Source organism: Solenopsis invicta, chromosome 5 (assembly GCF_016802725.1).
Source record: "Solenopsis invicta isolate M01_SB chromosome 5, UNIL_Sinv_3.0, whole genome shotgun sequence".
NCBI classification, from domain to species: domain Eukaryota; kingdom Metazoa; phylum Arthropoda; class Insecta; order Hymenoptera; family Formicidae; genus Solenopsis; species Solenopsis invicta.
In genome coordinates this window covers 24464146-24488111 of record NC_052668.1, presented here as the reverse complement: position 1 = coordinate 24488111, position 23966 = coordinate 24464146, and the positions used below count along the sequence as shown (strand labels likewise).

The window sequence follows — 23966 nt, the reverse complement described above, 5'->3', positions numbered from 1 at the left end:
TATTCTTATTACTTTAAGCTCACTCTAAAGATTTTATCTCGCTGCAATTTTGCGAACTTTTGTTACCACGGAATTAACCCTTGGATCCTTTGTGGCTCAACCGGGGATTTGAAACTCAGGCGAATTTTCAATTTTGAATTATTCTCAAATTGGGACGCGTGCAAGAAAAAGTTAAAAACATTTCAAATTGTGTTACACAATTGTGAAATTGTATTCTGAAAGGTTGGAAATGTACCAGAATTTCTTTTTAGATTTTTGTTCTAGAATTTTTGTTCTAGAATTCAAAAAACTGAATTCTAGAATAATAATACAACGTTAAATGTCAAAAGATACGTATCTCTCTCTCTGAGTAAAAAACTATTTTTACTCAGATTTTTACTCGAAGCTTTTAGTTTTCAATTATTTTTATTTCTACGAAAAACTTTTGAAAAGCACTATCAGATATCAATAGCTGTTGTACTAGGCAAGCAGCGGAAGAAACATTGGACCACGTAGGGTTAAACAAAATTACGTCAAATTTATTTGCATCGACTGACAATAAAATTAGCAATGAAAAAAAAAATAGTCTAGCGAGAAGACGATTAAAAAAAAATATGATTATAAAAGTGTTCACGATATATTTAAAACAGTTAAAATAATATGTAGCAAAAGATCTGTAACAAACACAGCGAATATGTAAACGGGGGATACGTGCCATCGGTTACTTGTCAAAGTAGTAACAAGAAGCGATGGGGCTTTTCTGCGTCAAATGTACTTAGTGTAATTTAAAAGTATCGCCCACCGAGTTTACATATTGCCAATAGCCAGCCGCATGAGAATTAAAGCGGCACGAGACATGCATATTCAGGAATTATTGCGGCATTAACCGGCAGGCTCAATCTCCATAAATTTGGCGTTTGGCATGCAGCGAGCGACAAATTTCGATGGGAATGCGTACGATGGTAAAAATCCTCGATACTTTCGGTACGGCGCGGCCGTAAGAGATTCGGCGGGTGATAAATCGTCGCTATCGCGCATCGGAAGTTCAACATTCTTATTCCCGGTAGCCAGGAAAGTTTAAACGCGCCGCATCGTATGTTTCGCACACATCGTTGATCACAATGAACGATCATCCGCGCGCGGACGGGCGGGCGGGGAAAATAACGTCTTACGAAAATATTTATGGAGCGGTATCGAGCGTCTGAATTACTTTCAAGATCGACGAAGAAATATCGGCGGAAATATCTCAGCGGGAAATCTCGTTCAGCGTCTCGCGTGCTTATGTGTTCGCGCGCGTTTATTAAAACCTCTCTTCCGCTCTGCCTGGTTCTCATTAGAATTCGGGAGAATTCCATACTGCGACGATGTAATTCGAAGATAATTACCGCGCTTCGTGCACTAAAAAGAAAAATAATTTTTTATATTCAAATAAATGTATTAATTTTAAGTCATTTTCTCGAGATAAAAAAAATTTTCTGAGTTTAAAAATAAATAATTTTATACCAGATAATATCTATTTAAATGAAGAAAATAATTTGAGCATAAAATTTTTTTAGTGTATTGTGTAGTCGCACATATTTTTTTTAGTTTATTTCAAACGCTTCTTTTTTTTCAGGAAATTGCAAAGACCCATTTTTTAAGCTCTGAGAAACCAACATTTAATAACTTCGCTAACGTTATTAACTTCGTTCGCGATACGTTTGTTAAAGGATATTTCGCCATCGAACGTTCACGCGTCGATAGCTGACAATAGTTCCGTTCAACCTCGATACCGTACTCGTTATTTACGCATCATTTGTCTCGTATCCCAGTAGGTTTCCCATTATATTCCTGATATGCCGTCAGAAACGTCAACACATATCGAAGACGCCGCGAAAACCAAGAAAAAGGAACGTTTGAGGCATACAGAGCGACGAAGCGAAGGTAATTCCGCGAAACTGTTATCGGCCTCTGCGAAAGTTGCAATAAGCTAATGGGATTTTTATTGTTTAAATATAATAAAGCCTATAAACACAACGCTAGATACGCGTCTCGAGTTTTCAGGTAGAGATACGTAGATGAAATTATATGAAAAAATTCTTGCAGCAATTTCCATAATACGGTAATGAAAAATGCAATTACGGAATTACGAAATAATCAGACAAAAACATAGAGACAATTGAGAGAGAATGCGAATAAATGAATTTCTGATCTGTCCCAGAAAACGGACTTTGATAAAGCGCAATTAAAATAATGAGCTGTTGCATGAATAATAATTTACCAAATAAAAGAAATACCGATATACATAACAAAGGGATTGTATCTATCTTTGATAAAATTCGCATTTTTAATAATCAAATAAATAAATAACAATTACAAATATATTTAAATTAATCAGCGTAATTAGAAATTAAAATTTTTCGACGCGGCTCTCACGTTTCAAGAAAGTTTCATCGTAAACGATTCACAGCCGTCCGATATTACCTCATCAGGATGTCGACGCAGTATGCAAACAATTGCGCTATAAACGTCATGACCGAGGAATACGATCGCTTTATCGAAGGATTCATAATTGTGTCATGTGTAACAAGGATGAGCCCGCGTTGAATCCTAATGGCATTCACGACATGATTCTGAGCCATAGCCGGCTTCCGGTGGATGGACCCCGCTCGTTAGCCACTAAAGTCGTAGCTTTGTAATCCGGGGTTAGCTTCCAATTTGTGCCCAGCGCGCGGACATTCGGACGTACAAGCCGAAGGATCACGCCCTGACCGGTTTCTATTTCCGACGATTGTTTACATAGTTTCCTGTGAATTGCTACTTTGCATACCGGGTGCGCGCGATAGTAAGGATAACATGGCAACGGTATTACAGGAACGCCGGACCGCTGCGCTCTCCCAGAGGGACGTTACACATTCACGATACCCGAGTGCAATTGATCCCGGGCGAACGTCGAGAGCGGTAATTGTAACGTCGTGTACAGCGATTAAGACCCTGATCGAAACCAATACGAAACCAGTGCGGATTTTCGTGGAAAAGTTCGCCTTCTGTCAAATATGCCAAGTAAACCTAACACAAGCGTTACACTCTAATTTTGATAAGCTATATGTTTTGTGATCTAGGTCAAAATAAGCGCGACACATATTTTTTTTATATGTGCCCGTACGACCGTTAAGGGGGTGAAATACGCTCTTGAAAAACATCGGTTTTTTATTTCTGAGCTAATATATCGTCGAAACGATAAAAGATAAAATAAAGTTTCAAATAAAACTTTTACGCTTTTCATTGTACTCTATAACAGTTCGCTTAGATTTTTCGGAAATGTCATTTTTTTTTGAATGGGAACGTATAAAAAAATATGTGTCTTTTATTTTGACCTAGATCACAACATATTTCAAGCTTGTCAAAATTGGAGCGTAACACTTGCGTAGGTTAGATAGGTTTACTTGTAAGTTTATCAGATGCCTCATTAATTAAATTTATTTCGTTATCAATTCAAGCGAAACGATGATTTTTAAAGAATACCTCACGATCGCGATCGATTTTGTATATTTTAGAAATTACGGGTGTGCACTCGCGCAATATTCTGAGAATTTAAAAAGCTAACATCGCCGCACTTTACTCCGCGAATGATCGCTGCACAGAATAAAGTTCCGCGATATTAATGCAGCACGGCGATTTTTGCGGCTGGAAACGGGGAAGAGGAAGGCGAAAAAGGGCGGACATCTGTACACGTAATGGCCTTTCCTGAATATGCATAAACTTACGCTTCGTTGAACTCGTCGTACGAAAATTCAACATTATGGTTTTTCTCGTTGTACAATAGAGAAAAAACATCGACGGCGGAAATACACGGATCTCTGTCTCTCCTGACACAAGCTACCCGTCATCCGCGTGAGAATCCACGCCGAGGATTCTTCAGCAAGAAGCCCGGGCGCCCCCGAACATTATCCCGCGCATTATCCCCCGAAATTTTTTCCCTCTGAGTGGTCCATCAGCGAGATTGTAACAGGAACTGACTCGATATGGCTCAGACAACGAGAGAGAGAAAGAGAGAGAGAGAGAGAGAGAAACACACGGCTATCGGATTTCTAATGACTAAAACTTTGCCGACCATGTTCTCTATTCGCCTATTCTCTCCGTTGCAGCTAATGCGCTTTTTCGCCGGATCCATCCTAAAACACTCACCTTAGGTCACATTTCTGAATTCTGATTATATTACAGAGATGAGAAAAGCCATCTATCTTGTCTTTCATTGATTATTAGTTTTTTATGGACTTGTTTTTTCAAACATTGTTTTTCATTGATCAAACTTACGATTAGTACGTAATAAATCGTATACAACTAAGCAACATTTTTTATTATAAAAATTAGATTTTCATTTGTTTATTGAACAATATTAATTTTTTATTCTTTTTTAAACATTGGATTGAAAATTTATTAGTCCATTTACTTCAATATTGAATTACGTTTCTCCGAATTAAATATTTTTAAGTATTTAAGATAATTTATACAAAGTTTTATTGTCTGCTTGTTTAATTATTTTGTAACTAAATAAATAAATAAGTTTTGCTTATTTTACGAAACTGATGTTTGCATCGCAATGAAATTTTACATAAATTATCTTGAATATTTAAAGTGTCTAAATAAAAAAAAAATAAAATTTTTATTTCTTATTTTGTTATTAATTGTATTTTTAGTAAGGCATATACTTACTTGTTATTGAAATAATTTTTTATCTAGATAGAGAAAATAACCGTCAAATTTTTTCTACTACTTTCAAATGCAATATAAAACAATCTGTAATAGTTCCGTAATTTTCTTAATGTTTTAAGAAATTTTCTATGAATCCTCGATAAATTCGATTTATCACATATATGGTATATATATTCTCAAAGGATTAATATTTCTTTTTAATAATAATGTTAAAACGCCATACCTACATGTTTACAAATACATCCGCGACATAGATATATATGTAGCGCCGCATGAAGTAATTGGAAAGATACGATGTTTTTTCTAGCTATATATGTTTTTTAAGGAAATAAAAACAACGCGTATTTGGTTTGTATAAAGCTGTTACGTGATATTATATCGTGTGAAAAACCACGTGGTATGTCGCAAGAAATTCCGCGGATCGCCAGGAGTGCAAATTCCGGTCGTTCCTTGAAAGCTAAACAAGCGTTACAAGTAGATACGGTCCACAATAGTCAGACGATGATAGATGCGTCGGTCCCCTCTAGGTGATCCGGCGCAAAGCGCGAACTCTCGAAATCGATTTCTGCCATCGCTTCTCTGATGTCCCCCCCCTCCCCCCCCCGCGATGTAACGCGATTTCCCCATTAGTTTAACCGCGGACGGAGTCAGCTACAATTCGGCGAAGTAAGAACTCCACGGCGCACAAGCTACAGCGTCATCGGCGTCGCGTTTCACGTCCTGTCGCGTCCTGTCGCGTCCTGTCAGTCTTAATTCCGGCGGATCTATACCGGATTGCCGAATATCGCTTTTAGCCTGGAAATGGAAAATGTGATAGACGACGAGGGGAAGTCCTTGCAATTTGTTTGCCGTACATATCGGACCATTGGTGATGAATTGAACGACAAATTGAACGCAGATTAAACCGTGCTCCGCAGATTAAAATCGATTGTGCGAGTTAACGAGATAATAATCGAGTCTTCCGAGGGGTAAGCGCGTGATCTTAATTTGGAAAAGTTTACGCCAAGTAAAGGGCGAGTTGACCATCGAGATTGCCCTCTACTAGACATTCAAGGAATAAATAAAATGGAAATAGGTCTTTCTTTTTAAGAATTGGTCAACCTCTTTGGCTTATCGAAGCCCTTTCGATCCATAAATTTTATTTAACTTTATTTATTATTAAATTTTATTTATTTTAATGTTAATCCGTTAAGTTTAGTACTCGATTTTAATCGCAGAATTTACTGCTTAGGAAACTTGTCATCAAATTAAAGCTATGTTCTTAACATTAAGATTACTGGCAAATAATCGTGCGTATGTAATCCGAATTATTATATTGACCAAAACAATTATTGTATTGATCGTCCCTTGTTAGCGCATTAAATAATTCCTTGTTGTGCGTATATAACCACTATAAATTGCCATGATAATTCACTATTACAGCGCTCGTTTGTCATTCTCCATTGGCATCTGTAATAGGACGACCATTGCGTAGGCGGGATCATACGCTATGATCCGATAGATTTGTCGTCATATTAGAGAGCTCTCTCGCGATTTTCGAGCTCATTGAGCAATCCCATTTCGTCTTCACGGATAATCCGACGAAAACTTCATCTTTTATTAGTTCTATATTAATTCTACCTTTATCCATGCCATGCGACGCGACACGTACAATTATAGAAATGTTTATTTCGTCGATATTGACGCGTGAAAGATTCAACGTGACGCATTATCGCGCATAATATTTTTTAAATTATTCTCGCAATAAAACGTTGACATAATTATCATATTTGACTTATTAAAAAAATTAAAAAGTAGAATTTAAACGCGCTTTAATGCGCTCGCAATTTATAAGGGCACAGAACAATTTCTCTCGATCGCCGTTAATTATTTTCATTACACGCACTAATGGCTCATGCTCGCTAACGCATATACTAGTGTTCATTACGAACGGCAGGAGCGAGCTGCGCCCAGCTGTGCCACTTGACGAGCTTTTATTTCGTCATCTCATTCACGGATCGCATAATGGAGAATATTTTGATCGAAATATTTGACAGAAAAATTCAATACCAAATTCATCAATCTTCTGTCAAATTACTTTCCGGTGCAGCAACGAAAGAAATATATCAATTAATGTCATTACATTAAATATATACTAACCAAAAAAAATGTGTACTGACAAAGTGATAAAAATAAAAGTAGTCATGATAGAGACTCCAAAAAGACTTAATTTGACGGATCAGATAAATTATTTACGTAAAGATCGGATTAATGTGTAGCCATTAACGCTTTTAAAGCTACCGCTGTCAAAGTAGTAACGAAGAGAAATGGCTTTTCGATTTGCCTCATTAACTGCTTTCTTTTTTTTTTAAGTCACGAGTCGATCTACAAACTACAATTAAATGGACAGATCGTTGGCACTAAAAAAGAGAGATAGCAGAATCGCGCAGACCGCAGTGGTAGAGCGGACCGATCAGACGGGGCGCCGCCTCGCTGTATTAAGTCTGATGAATATCTCGTCGGGCACGTCGCACAAGAGGACATTTGGTGACTTTGGCTATTCGCCAGGCGTGCAACCTATACGCGCGTTCACGCCGGACGATCCATTTAGGCGTCACGGCTGACGAACGATATCCATTTATTTCAACGGTCGTGTAAACGGACCCGTATAATTAAGCGGCGGGAAGAAAAGGAAATCGCGCTTGACCGATGCGGGGGGAAACTGATCGATTCGCGCCGCGCCATTGTGGGAGATCCCGAGGGATTGGGCGCGGGAAATTGCGACTATTGTCATGCGGCTCGTTTTCGAGAGGCTGCACCAAAGTTCCAATTTTTCGATCTCAATCTACCCTCGTTTATCTCGTTTCGATTGAAAGAATTTTTTTTCGTAAATTTACATAGATAAGATCGCAGCGTTGCGATCAAAGAAGTTCCAGAGGCACGACTCCATTGAGAGAACAGGATTATTTTGCGATCGGCTTTGCAGCGCCGGGAAAGCAAGTCCTCTTCCGCAAGTGCGCGGAACGCGCTCGTAGGCTGCGCTGCACGAGGGAAATGGATGAACCGATAAGTAACATTGTCTTCAAAGGAGCATTTCCCGATATCCCTCCAACGAAGTTGGGCGAACTCACCGCGGAATAGTCCTTTGATTGTACCTTCGATACGCGTTACCTATCGCGAACACAAATGTTATACTTGGGATAAGTTGGGGATCAGGTATATATATAAGTTGGAGAACACTGTATTTATTCCAACTTGCTTGACTAAAACAGTGCTGATCGCGATATAAATGTAAAACGTAAAATTGGTAATTCCGAACTGTTCCGTATCTATTCAGTCCGATGAGCGTTATAACGCGCGGACTACTGGATATTATATTCCCGTTCTTCTACGCTATAATTTTCTTCATTGTCATTTTCTCTATTGTAAATGAGACAGCTACGTTTCCTCGTTATGCGCAGTCAGGACGACGCGGCGGCGGCGGCGACAGCGGCGGGCTTCATTTTCGCGTCGACGCTTCGCAATAGCCTCGACATTAAATGACTCGCGGGGAAACGCAATGGGAAAGTAGTCGGAAGAACGTGGCCGAGCGTGGTTTGACCGGGTGGATACGAAATTAAGTCCTCTCTCTCTCTCTCTCTCTCTCTCTCTCTCTCTCTCTCTTCCCATGCGTTAGCTTGCGAGCGAGAATGTACGATATTATCAACTGTGGAATTTCTCATAACGTTTCTTTTATTTTTCCATTTGTGCGATCAGAAGGAATCTGGTCGTATGAAAAGAAGGCGCCGGGTGCTGCGAACTTATTTGTTAGCGCTGCGAACACCTCGCGCGAGACACCTGCCGTGAAATTCCGGAACGGCATTATTCCTTTAAAGTAATTCAGACATTTATGACACGGTAAATTATCATTCGCTGCATGCACGCGAATGTTCGTTGCAGCTCATAACTTGTTATCATATTCCCTTCACTAACCTCGTTCTTCGTTAGACACGCCACATCTCGGAAACAAACATAAATCTTACCTCATCTAAGTGATATCTGAAGCGGCAAGTAAATGAGAAAGATGTATGAAGGGTTGCGAGCACGCAGTGCTGTGGATCAACCTTTCTTCATTCTGAAATATACAGACATTTTAAATCGTAGGTAACAAAAGTTTGCAACCGATATACTAAGCGATTTATTACGTTTTAGATTAAAATGAAGCGGGAAATATTGTACAATATTTCTGCGTAAACTTGAAAATATTCACATTTAACGTTTCCTATGAAAATTGACTTGCACCATTATTTTTGTTATCTTTCACAATTATCACATCTCTAGTAGAAAGGTACGCAGTTTTTAGACAGCCATCCCATTACTGTCCAGACAGCCATCAATTACTGCATTCTCATTATTATTATAACAATACTGCGTATAGGAAATGAAAAGAACTTGATAGAATTTTCATTCAGTGGTTGAATGTTTTCACATAAAAATATGTGTACACGGAGAAAAATAATTTGCTAGCAGATTTTATGCTGCTGTAACAAAATTCATTAGTTATTATGCGGACCGCAACGAGATCAGTTAAGAATATTATTTTATATCTAAATGAATTTAAGTTTGTTAAAATTACAAATTATTCTGCGATAAGCACAAATCGGATTGAATCACGAGTTTAAATATCAAGTATGAGTAACGTTTTTGCTTTAATAGCAAAAGTATTTGCAAAAGTGTTTGCTAAAAATATATTACTTTGTTTTAACGGTAAATTAACTTATAATTGCAAAAACAAATACACTCAGCAATCTTTTTTCTATTTTATTAACAAAACAGAAATTAATTCTGTCAATTACATTTTGTCGCTGCCACTATAAATATAGAATAGCAAAAGATACTTTCGATTACAATAGCAAAATTATTTTTTTTTGGTGTAGACCAGTTATTGGCTAAAATTAATAGACTCTTTCAGGCTTGTTAATCAATTGAATAATTTATTTATTATCTTATTTTTGTTCGGTAAATGATTCCATTTGGCACATATTTTGTGCGCAATAACTGTAGGTAAAGCGTTACAATTCCAAATAGTTTTACTTTTTAGTTACTAGACAGTCATGCAACTGTTCAGAAAAATGAAATTTCTATCAAGGATTGACAGCTTTTTTATTAATTTAACATTTTCAAAGCGGTTTATAAAAAATTTCTAGCGTTTCTTTATTTCTGATGGAGTGTAACATAAATTTGTCGACGTTGACACGATTGAAAATAAATTACATTCTGCAACTTTTACATCCGAAATTGCTAATAGCGACCTAACGTAATCGCTTTGCGTCGCTGATACATTTTTCATGCCGTCGCGCCGTAGTAAAACGACGACCGAGTGGCATGGAGATTATTTCGCGGGCAGAAATTATTCGGCACACGCGATCAAGGTGTCCGATCCATCCGAGGGTGCCGGATGAAAACGGCGTCACCGAAATCTGTCAGGTTTTATCATCTCCGTGTCCCGGACACGCGACGCGATATATCATCCGTGCCTAACACGACGGCCAGATTTAAAATTTGTAACTCGACGGAATTCTGCGGCATTCGTGTTTCTCCCCCATCCTTCTAGCGCGAGATAGCTAGAACAGCTTCGCCCGTCGGGATGCTCTCTTTGCCGTACGACCTATTTTTCGGGCGACGCCGAAAGCAATCGGGTCACTATAGTGGAAAAAAAAAAAAAAAAAACTGGAGAAGCCGGACAGCCGGACGAATAGCTCCGTTCGATCGTCGAAATTAAATTCGTCTGTTTCCCGGGCGGCACACGCATTCTTTTCGGGGTTACTAGGCAGATCATTAGTTACATACGAGCTTTGTCGCACAAAGGAGCGGAATATAGAGATAGCTGAGCTTGTCGACTTTTCGAGAGCGCTATTCCGCGATGTACCGATGTGTAAAGGCTAATACGAAATTGATCATCGTATATCTCGCGGCTGCGTTGCGAACCACTTGTTTCGATAGCGGTGGAGAGATCGAATTTTGATACTTTTTAATGATCACGTAATGCGATTTTCACTATGCGATTTTGCGGAATATTGTCTCTTTTTTTTTTGTTCATGTAATTTCCGCGGGAGATGAGGAATTGCTCGCATACAAATGGTGGGGAACGGGGGGAGGAAAGAGGGGGCGGTATCCATCGAGTTACCCTGCAAATTGCATTCGTCTATTGCGCATAATGCGGTTACATCCCTGGCAATCTTTCTTGCTCACTCGCTCGTTATATCATAGCGAGTCACGGCACGGCGAAATTTCACGCCGAGACGCGAAAGATCAAAGACCGGCGCGTGAATATCTGCAGTCTTTATACTTTCCGATTACCGCGTCGATTCACTTAAAATATGCGCTTTGTATCGCGGCGCACGCTATATTACGCATGCACTTTATAGCGGGCGTGGTTTAATTTCGGCACGTAGAATCTCTCTAAATGCATACGTGTGCACGAAAAGGGTTTCGCAACGGGGATTACAAACGCGATATTGCTATAAATTTTAGTTTAATATTATAATGCACTATGGCGCTCGATACAGGAATGACACTTTAAAATGTTCCATTGAAAACTGCACTTTTTTTTTTAATCGATGTATCAAAAACGTATCAAGGCGTTTTTAGGAGATATTTATTTCACATAAAATTTTGTTTTTCGAAATGTCAAAATATATCAGCATTCCAGTTATGGAAAACAGTTTGTGTTTTATGCAAAATCAAGGTTTGCGTTTCTCTCTTTCTCTCTTTTTCTCTCTCTTTCTCTATTTCTCTTTCTCATGTGTATCGCAAAATCAATCGTCAGTCGCTTGACACAGTTTGATTTATTGAATAAATATCGATTTTTCGTTATATTTACAAATGAGCCACCCAGGAAAAGCGGTTCTCTCTACTGCTTCATTGAAATTCCCGTTACGACAATGCGTTCGATAAATTCAGCGCTGCTACGTAAAAGAGTATAATTTATTTTACTAATTTTTATGCGCCGCAATTCATCATTGGACGGAAAGCAAACAGATATGCATATCGGTGGTTGCTCACACGTCTACGTGTTTAATACGATAGCTACGTATAACTTTCTTTTTTCACGTAAAGCGAGACCCCCTGGGCGTTCCGGCGAAATAGCATATATGTTGATTAATTTTTACATTTATTATAGCAGCATAATACATATTAATGACGCCCTTCCCATTTTCTTTATCGCTAATTATCGCGATACCGCGATAAAACGTGTACCCTCGTCTCATTTATGGTCTTTTTTAAATTGAAACTCGCCGTGCTTTACATGCTGCGCTTGTAATAACTTTCAGCGAGTGTCCTTCTACGCGATAAGAAAACGATTATCCAGATTAACGAGTATCAGTTTTCAAGGGGGAAAGATATAGCACAGAGCTTACGAGTACAGGAAGAGTGAACGCCGCGGAATCAGGGATGATGCGCTGTAAAACGAACGTGCTGAAGCTCGCAGTCTGGCAGGATTTCAATTTTGAATGAACGCCTATCGACTGATGGGAACACTGGGGGGGACACGCGATAGGATATGCGATATTGACGAATATCTTTGTAGATATTCCACTCAAAACGCGCGCTTTACAGCGCTGTTAAAATAAACGCGATTGAGATGAAAGGAACCAAGGGCTATTCGATGAATAAAGCGTGCAGTAAATAGTTCAGCAAATGCATGATAAAATATGAAAAATAGTTGTTATAATTTGTAGCTTTGTCGCGATCATTGTTGTTTTACGAAAGCGCGCGTACACGCTGAGAGAAAAAATTACTGACTTTTAACAAATATTTGTCCAAATAGTTGCAATGAAATATTTACTAAATAGAAATATGTATAAATAAATATTTGTTTAGCATAAGAACCGCTAATTTAATTTTGCTATCATTTTTTCTTTTATTGTGTAAATATTTACGTACCGTTTCACAATGCACGCGTAATTAAAATGCAACATTTAAGTAAATATCACATTGCAGCTGTTCAAACAGATATATTTATTAAAATTTATTAATTTTTTTTCTCTCAGTTCACGATCACACACGATTGCTTCAGTCGTGAATAGGTTCGAACGAAAATAAACGTTTTTGTGTTATCTTTGTGATTGCACACCGTTCAACAACTAATTACCGTTTTGTTTTTATCATTACCTTTTTTCTTTGTAAAAGATATATATACGAAGGAAGAAGCGCAAGGATTTGCTTCTTCTACAATCTGTTCTGGATTTATGTATTTCGAGCTCGCGAAATTGTCCCGCAACAATTCCAAAGTTTAAATTTGAATGGGGTCACCGTATTTGCGTTTCTTATCGCGTATTGTTATCGCGGTCCAGGGAAAGTTATAAAACTCGGCACATTGAATTACATCTGTTTTGGTTTCCGCACCTAACTTTTGAGCGCGAGGAAACGTGGCAGACCCACAGGGGAGAGCGAGGAGGAGTTAGAAAAAAACGAAAAAAAGAAAAGGTACGGTTAAATAATCAGCTCGCGAGCCGTTCCCGGGTTAAAGACTCGAGGGCTTACGTTACTCCCGCATAGCTGCATCATGGCCCTATTTTTAAATACCTTGCACATCCGCATGACACGCCGCAGTGGCCTTGACAAAGTGTCCCGCGCGTAAATTCGTAACGCGGAGCGCGAGAAATTCTTCCGCGAGTATCTTCCAAATGGCATTCGAGAGATCGCGCCTTTCACGGTGTCACGTTGCACTCTTCTCTTCCCCCTCCCCCATTCCCGTCACTCTTTTTCCTAAGCTCGAAGTATATACTCGGACGGGATGAAGAACGTCGCCTCGTAAAAGCCTCGTACATTTAAGCTGCCGTCTGTTTATTCTCGTCCGGCATACGCTTTCTCTATTTGAGTAATTTCCCATGCCCTTTGTTCCTTCTTTTTCTTCCCATCCCTGCGGACCACCGTCAGATCTCACCCGGTGATATTTCATCCGTTCTCGGATTTTCGCCGCGTGGAGAAGAAAGAAAATGTCTCTCCTTCCCGACGTCTCACTCACGATGCATTCGCGATTTATAGTCAACGTCATTATCGACGACTAAAAACACGTGTATTGCGAACCGGTATAACGAGGCTCGTTAATGAAAAGAGCTTTGTGGCACGTACTTTTGACGATGTCCCGTAATTGGGAGTAACGAAGTTGCAACGAAACTATCGTTCTACGTGAAGATATAGGAAATACATCGAATTTATTTATTTATATTTTTACATAGTATTAGCATTTTCTTATTTACAAAAAAGAAAAACATAAAAATACGAGAGAGAGAGTGAAAAACTAAAGAAAATTTTTTAATTACGCGATAATTGGGACAGACTGTGTTGAAAAGTGACGTGTTCAATTGCTCGTAGCTAATTAATTCTGTTAAAACCGCCAAACGGATTTTGTCTTTACTTTTTTATTTTCCCTCTCGTAGAATGAATGAATTACGCTTTGAGACGCAACTCTTCCAACTCCTCTTCTGAAAAATGTCATATTTTCACAAGAGTCTCAAGAAAATGCGTATTTCCGTAACATGTGCGACCTCCGCTTTACCATCGCTTCTGTGTGTAATTACGTCGTAACGTGCTCAGGGAAATGCAAACCAGAACACGCAAACGAGTAATTCGATTTGGGTACCAATAATTTCAGAAGGCTGGGACTTGCACCTGAATAACGTCACGTTTCTTGCAGCGAAGGATTGAATTTTAGAATTTAATTACGTGAATTCTTTGTAACATAATAATAATTTTTCTCATTTATCTTTTCAAGCTTCGATTTCCGTTTGCACATATCTCTCATATTCTCCTCAGAAAAATAATATATGTACATAATTTATCCGTACATAATTTAATTTAACATTACCACACGCTCCTTCTTTTGAAATGTTTTTTTAATCAATCGCGAGGATGTGATTTCTATATTGGTTTTTTACCGCACAGTGTAAATGTACTATCGTTCGCTGATACATATTCAAAAGTTAGAATAGCGAACCAAAACTCTTAGCCGCTCTCTGTACACGTTTTAAATCATTATATAGTTTTTGCACACCGTTGCGGGACGGCTAGGCAGCAAAATTTAATTTTGGCCCATAAAAACTCGTTGCATTTCGACGAACTCGCGCGAACATCACGAGCTAAAGGATTTTCCGTCTCTTTTTCTAGCCATCTAATCTACCCTCGTCGAAAGTAAAGTCGCTCGCCTTGGTAATGTCGTTCATTAAAGTAATAACGACGTTTTACACTTTCTTCCTATTTTGTCGGATTAAAGTTTCACTATCTGCCTGTATGCACCAGGCGCGGTGGAATTGCAAAAAGTCGGCCGTAAAGTCAATCGGCGCAAATTAAAAGTCCACCATCGATAAATTTTCCGTTGCTCCGTTTCTCCCCCTCGGGTTCTCTTTGAAGTCTCATTAACTGCGTTTTCGAGACTTCAAATCCGTAAAACCGAGCTCGCGCTCACGAAAACATGATCTCTGCAGTTTCCTCCGCAGCGAAAAATGCGAATATATGCGAAGAGAGGGAGGAGATATGACGGTGAGGACAAATGGATAAAATTTATCATGCCCTTTGAAGTTTAATTCCTTTAAGGCAAGCAACAAAGGAGCTTGTTTACAAAATAACAAACGCGACAGATTACAAATGTAAAGTATACTAACGTAATCTGTCACGCACGGTTTACAGAAAACGTATGAAATGCGTACGGACAAGTGTATAAAAAAAAATATTGAAAAAAAAAGAAGAGAAGCGTAGAAAAGAGAAAACTCGGGAGAAAAAGGGCAAAAAGAAAAATGGAGAAATAAAACAAATGTGAAACAGAGGCAGTAAATTACGATAAATGCAGCGAAGAAATACCGTAATGCACGGCTGCTTCTCGGTAACGCGATACGTAAATCAGCGTGCGGACGTTGACGATGCAAAAACCAACTGGCCAGCCGTTTCCGTTGTAATTAACAGCGCTTTCTTATCATTTGCGTTGGCAATTCTCTAGCGTGTGTCTATACACCATCTCCTCGGTCACCTGTACATACAAATATAGTACTTGGCTCAACTCATTAATGGTCAGCGCGAACGCGCGTGTACACATTTTTTCTTAAAATTTATGAATACCCACACGCACATGTGCACATGGTTTACGTAATTTCTTATTCATTTTCAAAATTGCGTTAGTCCCTTTTAATGCGTGATGCGTTATCGCTTTTAATTAGTTTTCCAAAAATTGGAAAAATTTTTACGAAACTATTACTGTTGTCTTAGAAATTTCTTTACGAGTATTTACATTAATTTCATACAGTTAGACTATCAAGTAGCACACTGTTCTGTAATTTTAGCGTAAGCTACTTTATAATTTTAGAATGTTGGTCCATCCGTTCGTGTGCAAAATTTCTCAAAAACGGCTTATAACTTTTTCACACTTTTTGGTTTTCAATAAACAATCTTAGCTCCACTCTAAGGCAAAATATTAGTCAAACCAGTTGACTGTAAGTAAAGGGATTAAAGATCCAGGTCAATAAAATTTTTTAACGAAATTTTTCCAATTACAACGGTTTTCTGTTGCACTACTTACATCTGTTGCAAAGGATTTATGTGATAGTTAAGACGTTAGATATTTAATACCGATAAAAGAAATTATACAAAGTGTGTTATTTGAGATATCTCGCTCGGTGAAACAGTGTTGTTGCTCACCGTGCGGACACACGTGAACAATCGATATTGTAAAATTATTTATCGGACAAGTATGAGATGGCGTGCAACAGGTGCAACGGCATATACGAGGTCGATCACCAGCATAAGGCTACTACTCCGGTAGTTCCGTACCTGTTTCTGATCATCGATTAAGTGGCAGATTTCGAAACTCGATCCGGAGTAATTCCATTATCAACTTACGTCGACGAGGCGAAATGCGGTTTTGAGCACCGGTATTCACTGCAGCGGGTAATTCATTGATCAAGAAATTTTCCAGCGGTCCCAACACATCCGCAACGTCGACTCGCTTCCCAAAGTCGACGGAGCTTCGAATTCTAATTTCGGATTCACGTATATTTCAGTCTCTTCGTTCTGATTTGCATATCGAATGTGAAATAATCGAGTATTCGAATGACATTTCGAGTTTTCCTTGACTATTGCAGTTACATGAGGCGAATTTGGAAAGTTACGTAATCGCGTTACATATTACTAATAGAAGGAATGCATTTTCCGGAAGAAATTAATAAATGTCAATTTGGGAGACGCGATATCTCTTTTATAAATTTCTTGTGTCTACACGATGTACATGAACAAAGCTTTCGGTCAAACTTTAGACAGCTCGGCACAGCACGTAATCTACTGCGAGCGCATTTATTGTATACCGCAGCAGATTCGGGCATTTCCCATCTCGGGTTAAGTGACAGATTTTGAAACTTGGCCGAATAATTCCATTATCAACTTGTCGATGAACCGCAAAGCTTAAGCTTCTATTCCATCCCGCGGCGCGTGTAATTTATCGACCAAATAACTCTCCTTTATAAACCTCTCAAGCCAGTGGTCCGATAATACGTGTAAAGAATTAAACGTGAAAAATTGATTTTTCGCGAGGACAAATATTTGTACACTGTTAGAAAACGAAATGTCCCTGTTCGGTGAAGTGCGTCCGAGATTTTCCACATGCAGCATTTACATGAAATAATATTAATATGTAATAATGTAAATTTCCCATTAATTTATTGTCAATCATTCGTTTCGCAATACTTGCGCAAAACTGTATATTGATATTGTTTTGTATAATTGCTGCATATAGAAATTCAGTAACGTATTTTGTCGAACAGAGACACTTTTTGTAATCGTACTTTTTGCAATTTAAAATCTTGTAATCTTGTGCGCTTTGCAATTCAATTTTTTACACGTTCGTCGCGCTGCGAAAGTAGATTGAGAGAGCCCCGAAAGAATTCTTGGAACATTAGTTGGATATTTTTCCAGCTCCCGTCCCTTCTATTTATCTCGAATGGGATACGTTCGCGTTTCTCATTCGGAGGCGGTGATGAAGACGTCAAACGAGCGACTAGATTTCCGTGAAGCCCCCTCGACAATTTAGAACCGAGGAATCTTGCAGCCGTGGCGAAAACAGGAAGCATAGACAAACGGCAAACTGTCGCGAATTTGCATTCATTGTTATGTGTATCTTCGTGTGTACTGTATGAGTTAATGCAGACCATAAATTATTTATAACAAGAAAATGTAGGGAACGTTCATAAAACATTTAGCTTGAAAAATTACGCTTGCAATTTTGCGATCTCAACGGACTTTGCGATGAACATTTAATTTGATCGAAATTTTGCGTCGGGGAGATAATAACTTTCATAAATATTAATGTGGAACAGCTCATACATTTTTAATACGTAATCACCCATTCCGGCGACGTAAGCGCTTTGACGCGTATCAATAGTGACCTACACCAAGGAGCTTAAGAGCTGGTTTTTAATCCATTTGTTACTAATTGGTGCAGAGAACATTAATAATTTGCTCTTTGTTAGCCCAGTGTCTAGTTTGCTCCGAAAGCTAGGCATTGGTTCTGGCAGATAATTCGATGTTACTCCTTTGAGTTCCTTAAGTGGTTACTCAGCGCTATGCGCAGCCATGGAATTGTGGAATAAATGGGCTCTATGGAATACGACTGTCCGTATGTACATACGCTCAAAAACAATCAATACTTTACTGTAATCTCATCCTTGTTTCTTCATTTACTTCCTTCATTTACTTTTTTCATTTTTTATATATGTACACACAGAAAAATATCAATTATACTAAAAGAAGCAATTACTCAATATAATACTTTATTTTCTTTTAGTGATTAACGATCTTTAACAAGGAATATTTTCTTAATAATTTTCTCGTACTATAATTATTATAAATTTCAGAAAAATTTATTATTATATACTAAAAGAAAAATTTCTTCTCTTTCGAAAAATATTAGAAAATTGTATCGAAAATAAGTCGGATTAATACGCAAATTGAATTTTTGTTTCAACTTAATGCTCAAGATGATTGATTGAAGTATTAAATTACGTACTAGGATTCAGAATATATTTTGAATAATGCTTATGGTGAATTTATGAAATAAGTACAATACATTTTAAGATTATTATTATAAAAAGAAAATTTAATTGCTAAAATAATATATATCCAATTTTTGTTTTTTAAATTTTATTCACTGCAATCTCCACATTTAAAACTTTTTATCATTATTTACTGCAATGCGAATTTTTTATTACCTTTATGCCATACATTGTTCATCTATTTAACTTTGTTCGCGATTCGTAATACTTATGCAAGGGAACACGAATGATTGTTTTCCTTCCATTTTATTTTCTTCCCTGTAGCATAAAGATTCTTATTTGAGCATTCTCATTTTTATTGACTCAAATACGAGACAGCAAATTGTGCAAATTCATTATCTTGTTTACAAAGCACACCGCCCTGCAGCTTTGTACAAATTACTTTGTCTTTAATAATCTCGTTTTGCGAGCAGCGCCACGATGGCGCGAGCAAGGTAATGATGGTAGTTTGTTGCCTCTATAAAAGCACAATCGAGATTAATAGCGTCCAAAGAAATCGAGATGGCTCGTGTTACGAACATGAATTTACGGCGACGTACAATTATTCCGCTTTTGCGGAATTGAGCAGTAATAAAAATGCCCTTTTTCCTCTGCCGGTCTTCGTGCTCATTAATCGCGAGAGTGCTTATTTCTCCATATCGCCCGATGAATTCGATAGTCGTTGGTTTGAATTTACGAGCAAGCTGTCATGCAACTTTAGTGCTCAATAAATAGCGCGGATCATTTTTCGCGAATGCGCGCGAACGGTGCACAGTGACGGGATTATTTCTCTGTGGATTAATCGATACGCGTCGATTGGACGAGATAACCGTCTCGCAATCATCCAGTCCCGAGTGGCTGTATATCGCGCACAATTTGAATATTAAACTCGATTTACGGAAACGCGCGTCGAAACAACGAGTCAAATATTTATAAAGGCACCTCTCACTTCGTTACGTGCTTTAGCTTTCAATACTGTGACACTAATAGAAGAAGGCTTAGGCACCTTCGCTTTATTAAAGAAAATTGGAAGTAGACCGAAACGCTTACTATTTTTATACTCTTAATATTGCAATTGTTAAACTGTGCAGATTAATTGGTCTGTCAACGTTTGTGTCGTTTTATCTTGGTCGAAGTTAAACACGTAAGTCTACATTGAAAAAGAAAAAGTTTTTTATGTTCAAGCAAATATAATTTTCTTGATTTAAATAAAAATTAGCTAGCACATAATAATTAATTTTCAAACTTTGGAAATATCTATTTAAATCAGGGACATGATGTTAAAATGAATATTTACTTGAACGAAAAAAATTTTATTTCAATGTATCACAGCTATACCATTTACTAATTAATCGGGCAACATTATCAATCGTTAATGCACCAAACTCATTTCCTTATACTTTACATATATCGCTACACAAATATTAAATGATATAAACAAATTTCATTATATTTGATCTGACAAGACCATCAGTTTCAATTACGGACTCGAACTATTCTCGTGCGATGAATCAGTAGTATATCTCTTTATATCAACGGACATTTTGTATATTTTGTACTTCGTCTGTTAATTTTGCGCTCATGTAGCTTCGATGTACTGTCGGTTTATTATAACGTATCATGTTAAAGTATAAATCCGATATTACGTAGCAGAAAAACGTCTTTGTTTTAACATTAATATATAAATAAATTACACTCAATGGCATCTTAAAATTGCTTGTTTATTGGCCCACATTATATCGCTTTATCGTTCTTGCAAATACGAGCACACGAGCAATTCGAATGACGTTCTATTTTCGCGTCTTTTTTTTGCACCAGCAGCGATTTTCGCGGCTCAAACGTTCGCCGCGCGAAACGGTACGCCGCAGAAAACACAGCTGGCAAGCATAATTTACATAGTTTGTAATTGACGCGAGGAAAGCCTGCTGTGCAGACATCACGCGGATGATACGTGATGAAAGGCAGTAGACGTAGAGCACGTTTTACAGCCTCCCGGTACAATCATGGGCGTCAACACACCTTCAAACTCTATTGTCGTATCCGGGAGGGACTGTCGGCCCGCCTGACATTAATAATCGTTGACTCTCCGCATTAAACTTTACGCTTTGAGCCCGATGACATAAAATACCGACGACGGGCATCGGCATTATTGCATGTCGATTATGCCATTCTCTGAGAATTACTCGGTGACGTGTATCCGTGTCGTAAAAGGCAACAATTGCCCGGTTCGCGCGTACGTTTACTTGCGGCTTAATAAAAGAGAGTGCGTTCCGCGATCCATCATTCGCCTTCGAATAGAGTTCATCGTGATGTCGTCCCAACGTTTCTCGCGCAATCGGTATTTGCATGATCGACAAGGCGTCCGATTTATTTATAGCTGACAAAGAGCAGATCAATTTGAACGAAAATATAATATGAATGGATTTTTATTTCTGCAGCTCTTAATTAAAAAGAAAGTTCATTTCCTTTCTGATTGAGCCTTACGCGTGTTTAAAAAAAAATTTTTTTAATTATAATATAATATAATATATAACTCTTTACTTTTAATAATTTATAACGTAGTACTGTTTATTACTTGACATTTGGGCTAACAATAATTAATTTTAAAACCTTACAGAGAACGATGCTTTTCGTTCATTATGAGATACTTTGTATTGAGTTAGTTCACGAGCAAAATGAAAGAGTATCATCTGTTTATAGAAACTAATTTATGTTATTAAGAGTGTAAAACTGAAAGCTTCGAAGTTAGGATAATTGCAATCTCAGAGGATAGGATATATTAATGTAATAACGATGGCATCATTAACAATTTCAGAAAGCGCGTACGAAGATGAGGTGCAGTTCGCCAGGGGCAGCGCAACCCCTGGTGAAGACATCATTGGTGAAGAGGACGACAGCCAAGGCGGAGGTGGTACGAACAACTTTCCCTTGAGAATGGCGTCCGACGCAACGAGGGGTCGATTCAGCGTCGCCGGCGGCTTCCTACGAGGCACCGCCGGGCAGCACGTGAACTTCGACCCCGAGGCGCCTCCGATGCCGCCAATACATGTCGTGCAGACGACCTGTCTGCTCGAACGACCGGAGATTGACAAGAAAGTCAAGGTAACGTACGAAATGCTAATTGACGCGTATTACCTTAAGATTTTAGCGCGCGCGCAACGAGAATAAATTAACCTTTCACCAACTCGTTTGCAAAACGACGCAGAATTTCAAAAAAATATAGCAAGGATCGTATTACTTCTAATTAAATTTAGCATCTAATTAAGCGAAATTAACTTTTATTATACATCAGCATTCTCGTATTTTTTCGAAACAAACGGATCTTTTTACATCATTAAACGTTGCAACCTCCTTCATTTGAATTTCTTTGACTTATATATTATTTTCTTTATTGGCTTTGCTCCGTTCTCGGTATAATAAATACCAAAGCGTAGGATAACAGTTGTACCATTACCAATTTAAAGCGATTCCGACGGTAATGATGTAGCGAGGGGAGAAAAGGTTATCGGGTCGTAGGTTTCTGGGGTTGGAAATAAGTCGAGCGCACATCGCCGTGGTTTCCGCCCGCATAAATTCTCTCGCCGCAACTGGAAACTACTACTTGACGATGAGCGACAAAAGAAACGGAAGTAGAAACAGAAAGGGCGGCAGCCGATAACGACATTCCAATGCTGATCCAATTTGCGCGAAGCTTGAGAATTACAGAAGAGTGAAAGAAAAAGAGAAAAAAAAGAGAGAGAGAGAGAGAAGAGGAAGGGAGAGAAGCTGGCTGCTCTTCCTTCATCGTACTTTTATTGGGTCTTGCCGGATGTTGGTCGCGCGATAGCGATTTGCCTTTTCTCTTCTCTTCTCCGTCGACGACAGGAAAGAACTAAGCATCGTGCACCCGGTACCGTTCGGGTCAAGTTAGATTAAACCTTAATGCTGTTTCAATAACCACGTTTAACGTAGATCACGCACCGTGGGTGAAAAAGGACCTTTTGTCGGACGAAAATTGATCGACGCTCCAATTCATAACCGGTTTAAAAAAATTTATTTTTTTTTTAATTCGTTGGAAATTGAGGTTGTAAGTCTGTTATGCGCAAAATTTGATTACGATGCAAATTAAGAATGGTTGATTCAATAAAATGAATAAAAAGTATTAAAAACTATACGATTGCGAATGAATTTGTAATAAAACGTGGATATATTTGCGCAAAAATTTTATTATATTTTTGCGTATACGTTATACATTGAAAATGACTTATGAGCAATTTGAATAAAAACATGGCGGATCCAAACTAGAGAAAAACTTTAATAATTAATATTGATTACGAATCAGAAGGTCGTTTTCTAAATTTAACTTCTAAAAAATTAAAAGTGTCTGAATTAATTGCCACAAGTTATATGTACACCACACGCACATACTTTTTCTACTGTTTTACATTTAAACCTTTATTTTTGTTTCTTTGTTTTTTTTCCTTTTTGGTATTTGCTAACTTTTTACAAATTTTTATTTATTTATTTATTTTTATTAACATCTGTGATGGATATTTTATTATTGAACTAAAACTTGTCTACAACCGAGTCGCAATTAATCTGTAACTAAACCATAACTAATCCATAATCCGCAAGTAATCCGCAACAAAATTCGCAATTAATCCGCAATTAAACCGCAAGTAATCCGCAATTAATCCGTAAGTAATCTGCAATTAATCCCGAACAATCCGCAATTAATCCGCAAATAATCTGAAAATAATCCGCAATTAATTCGCAAACTATCCGCAACTGTTCTACAAACAATTCGCTACTAATCCATAACTGACTCGCAATTACTTTCCTTATTTTTGGAAACATCACTGTCTTAAAACGAACTTAAAAGATTTTCTATGGCAATTTTAGATTCATTTAAAATTTAGACTACATCTTTGACATTCTAGATTTAATATCAGCAACACTAAAAAACTTTTTACAGTAAAACTAGTGACAATTTAAACACATTTTTAATTTTTTGAAAGTTAAATTTAGAAAATGTGACCCTTAGATTTGTAATCAATAGTAACAAAAACTTGTTACAATTAGTTTTAGAAATAAACTTTTTCTTTTTTTTGCCGTCATATTGAATTCACTTTCTTAAATTCCATCATTTTTATGTCAGATTCATCATCAGAGATTCTGAAAAGCTATTAAAAACAATTTCTATGAAAATCTGCTTGTTATTAAAATTTTCCTTCATGTTGGATCCGCCATTTTTCTTTTTATTCAAATTGTAGATAA

General features: G+C 37.8%; 1 protein-coding gene across 7 annotated transcripts in view; it reads left to right on the top strand.

The window, feature by feature from the left end:
- Positions 1–23966, top strand: part of LOC105195362 (transient receptor potential-gamma protein) — a 97919-nt gene that overhangs the window by 44758 nt on the left and 29195 nt on the right. For all 7 annotated transcript variants that reach the window (XM_026131028.2, XM_026131027.2, XM_039449922.1 and 4 more), the window contains one exon: positions 21526–21812. In XM_026131028.2, coding sequence (XP_025986813.1) covers positions 21645–21812 — 168 coding nt within the window. In that variant the 5' untranslated portion in view covers positions 21526–21644. The remainder of the gene's footprint in view (positions 1–21525; positions 21813–23966) is intronic.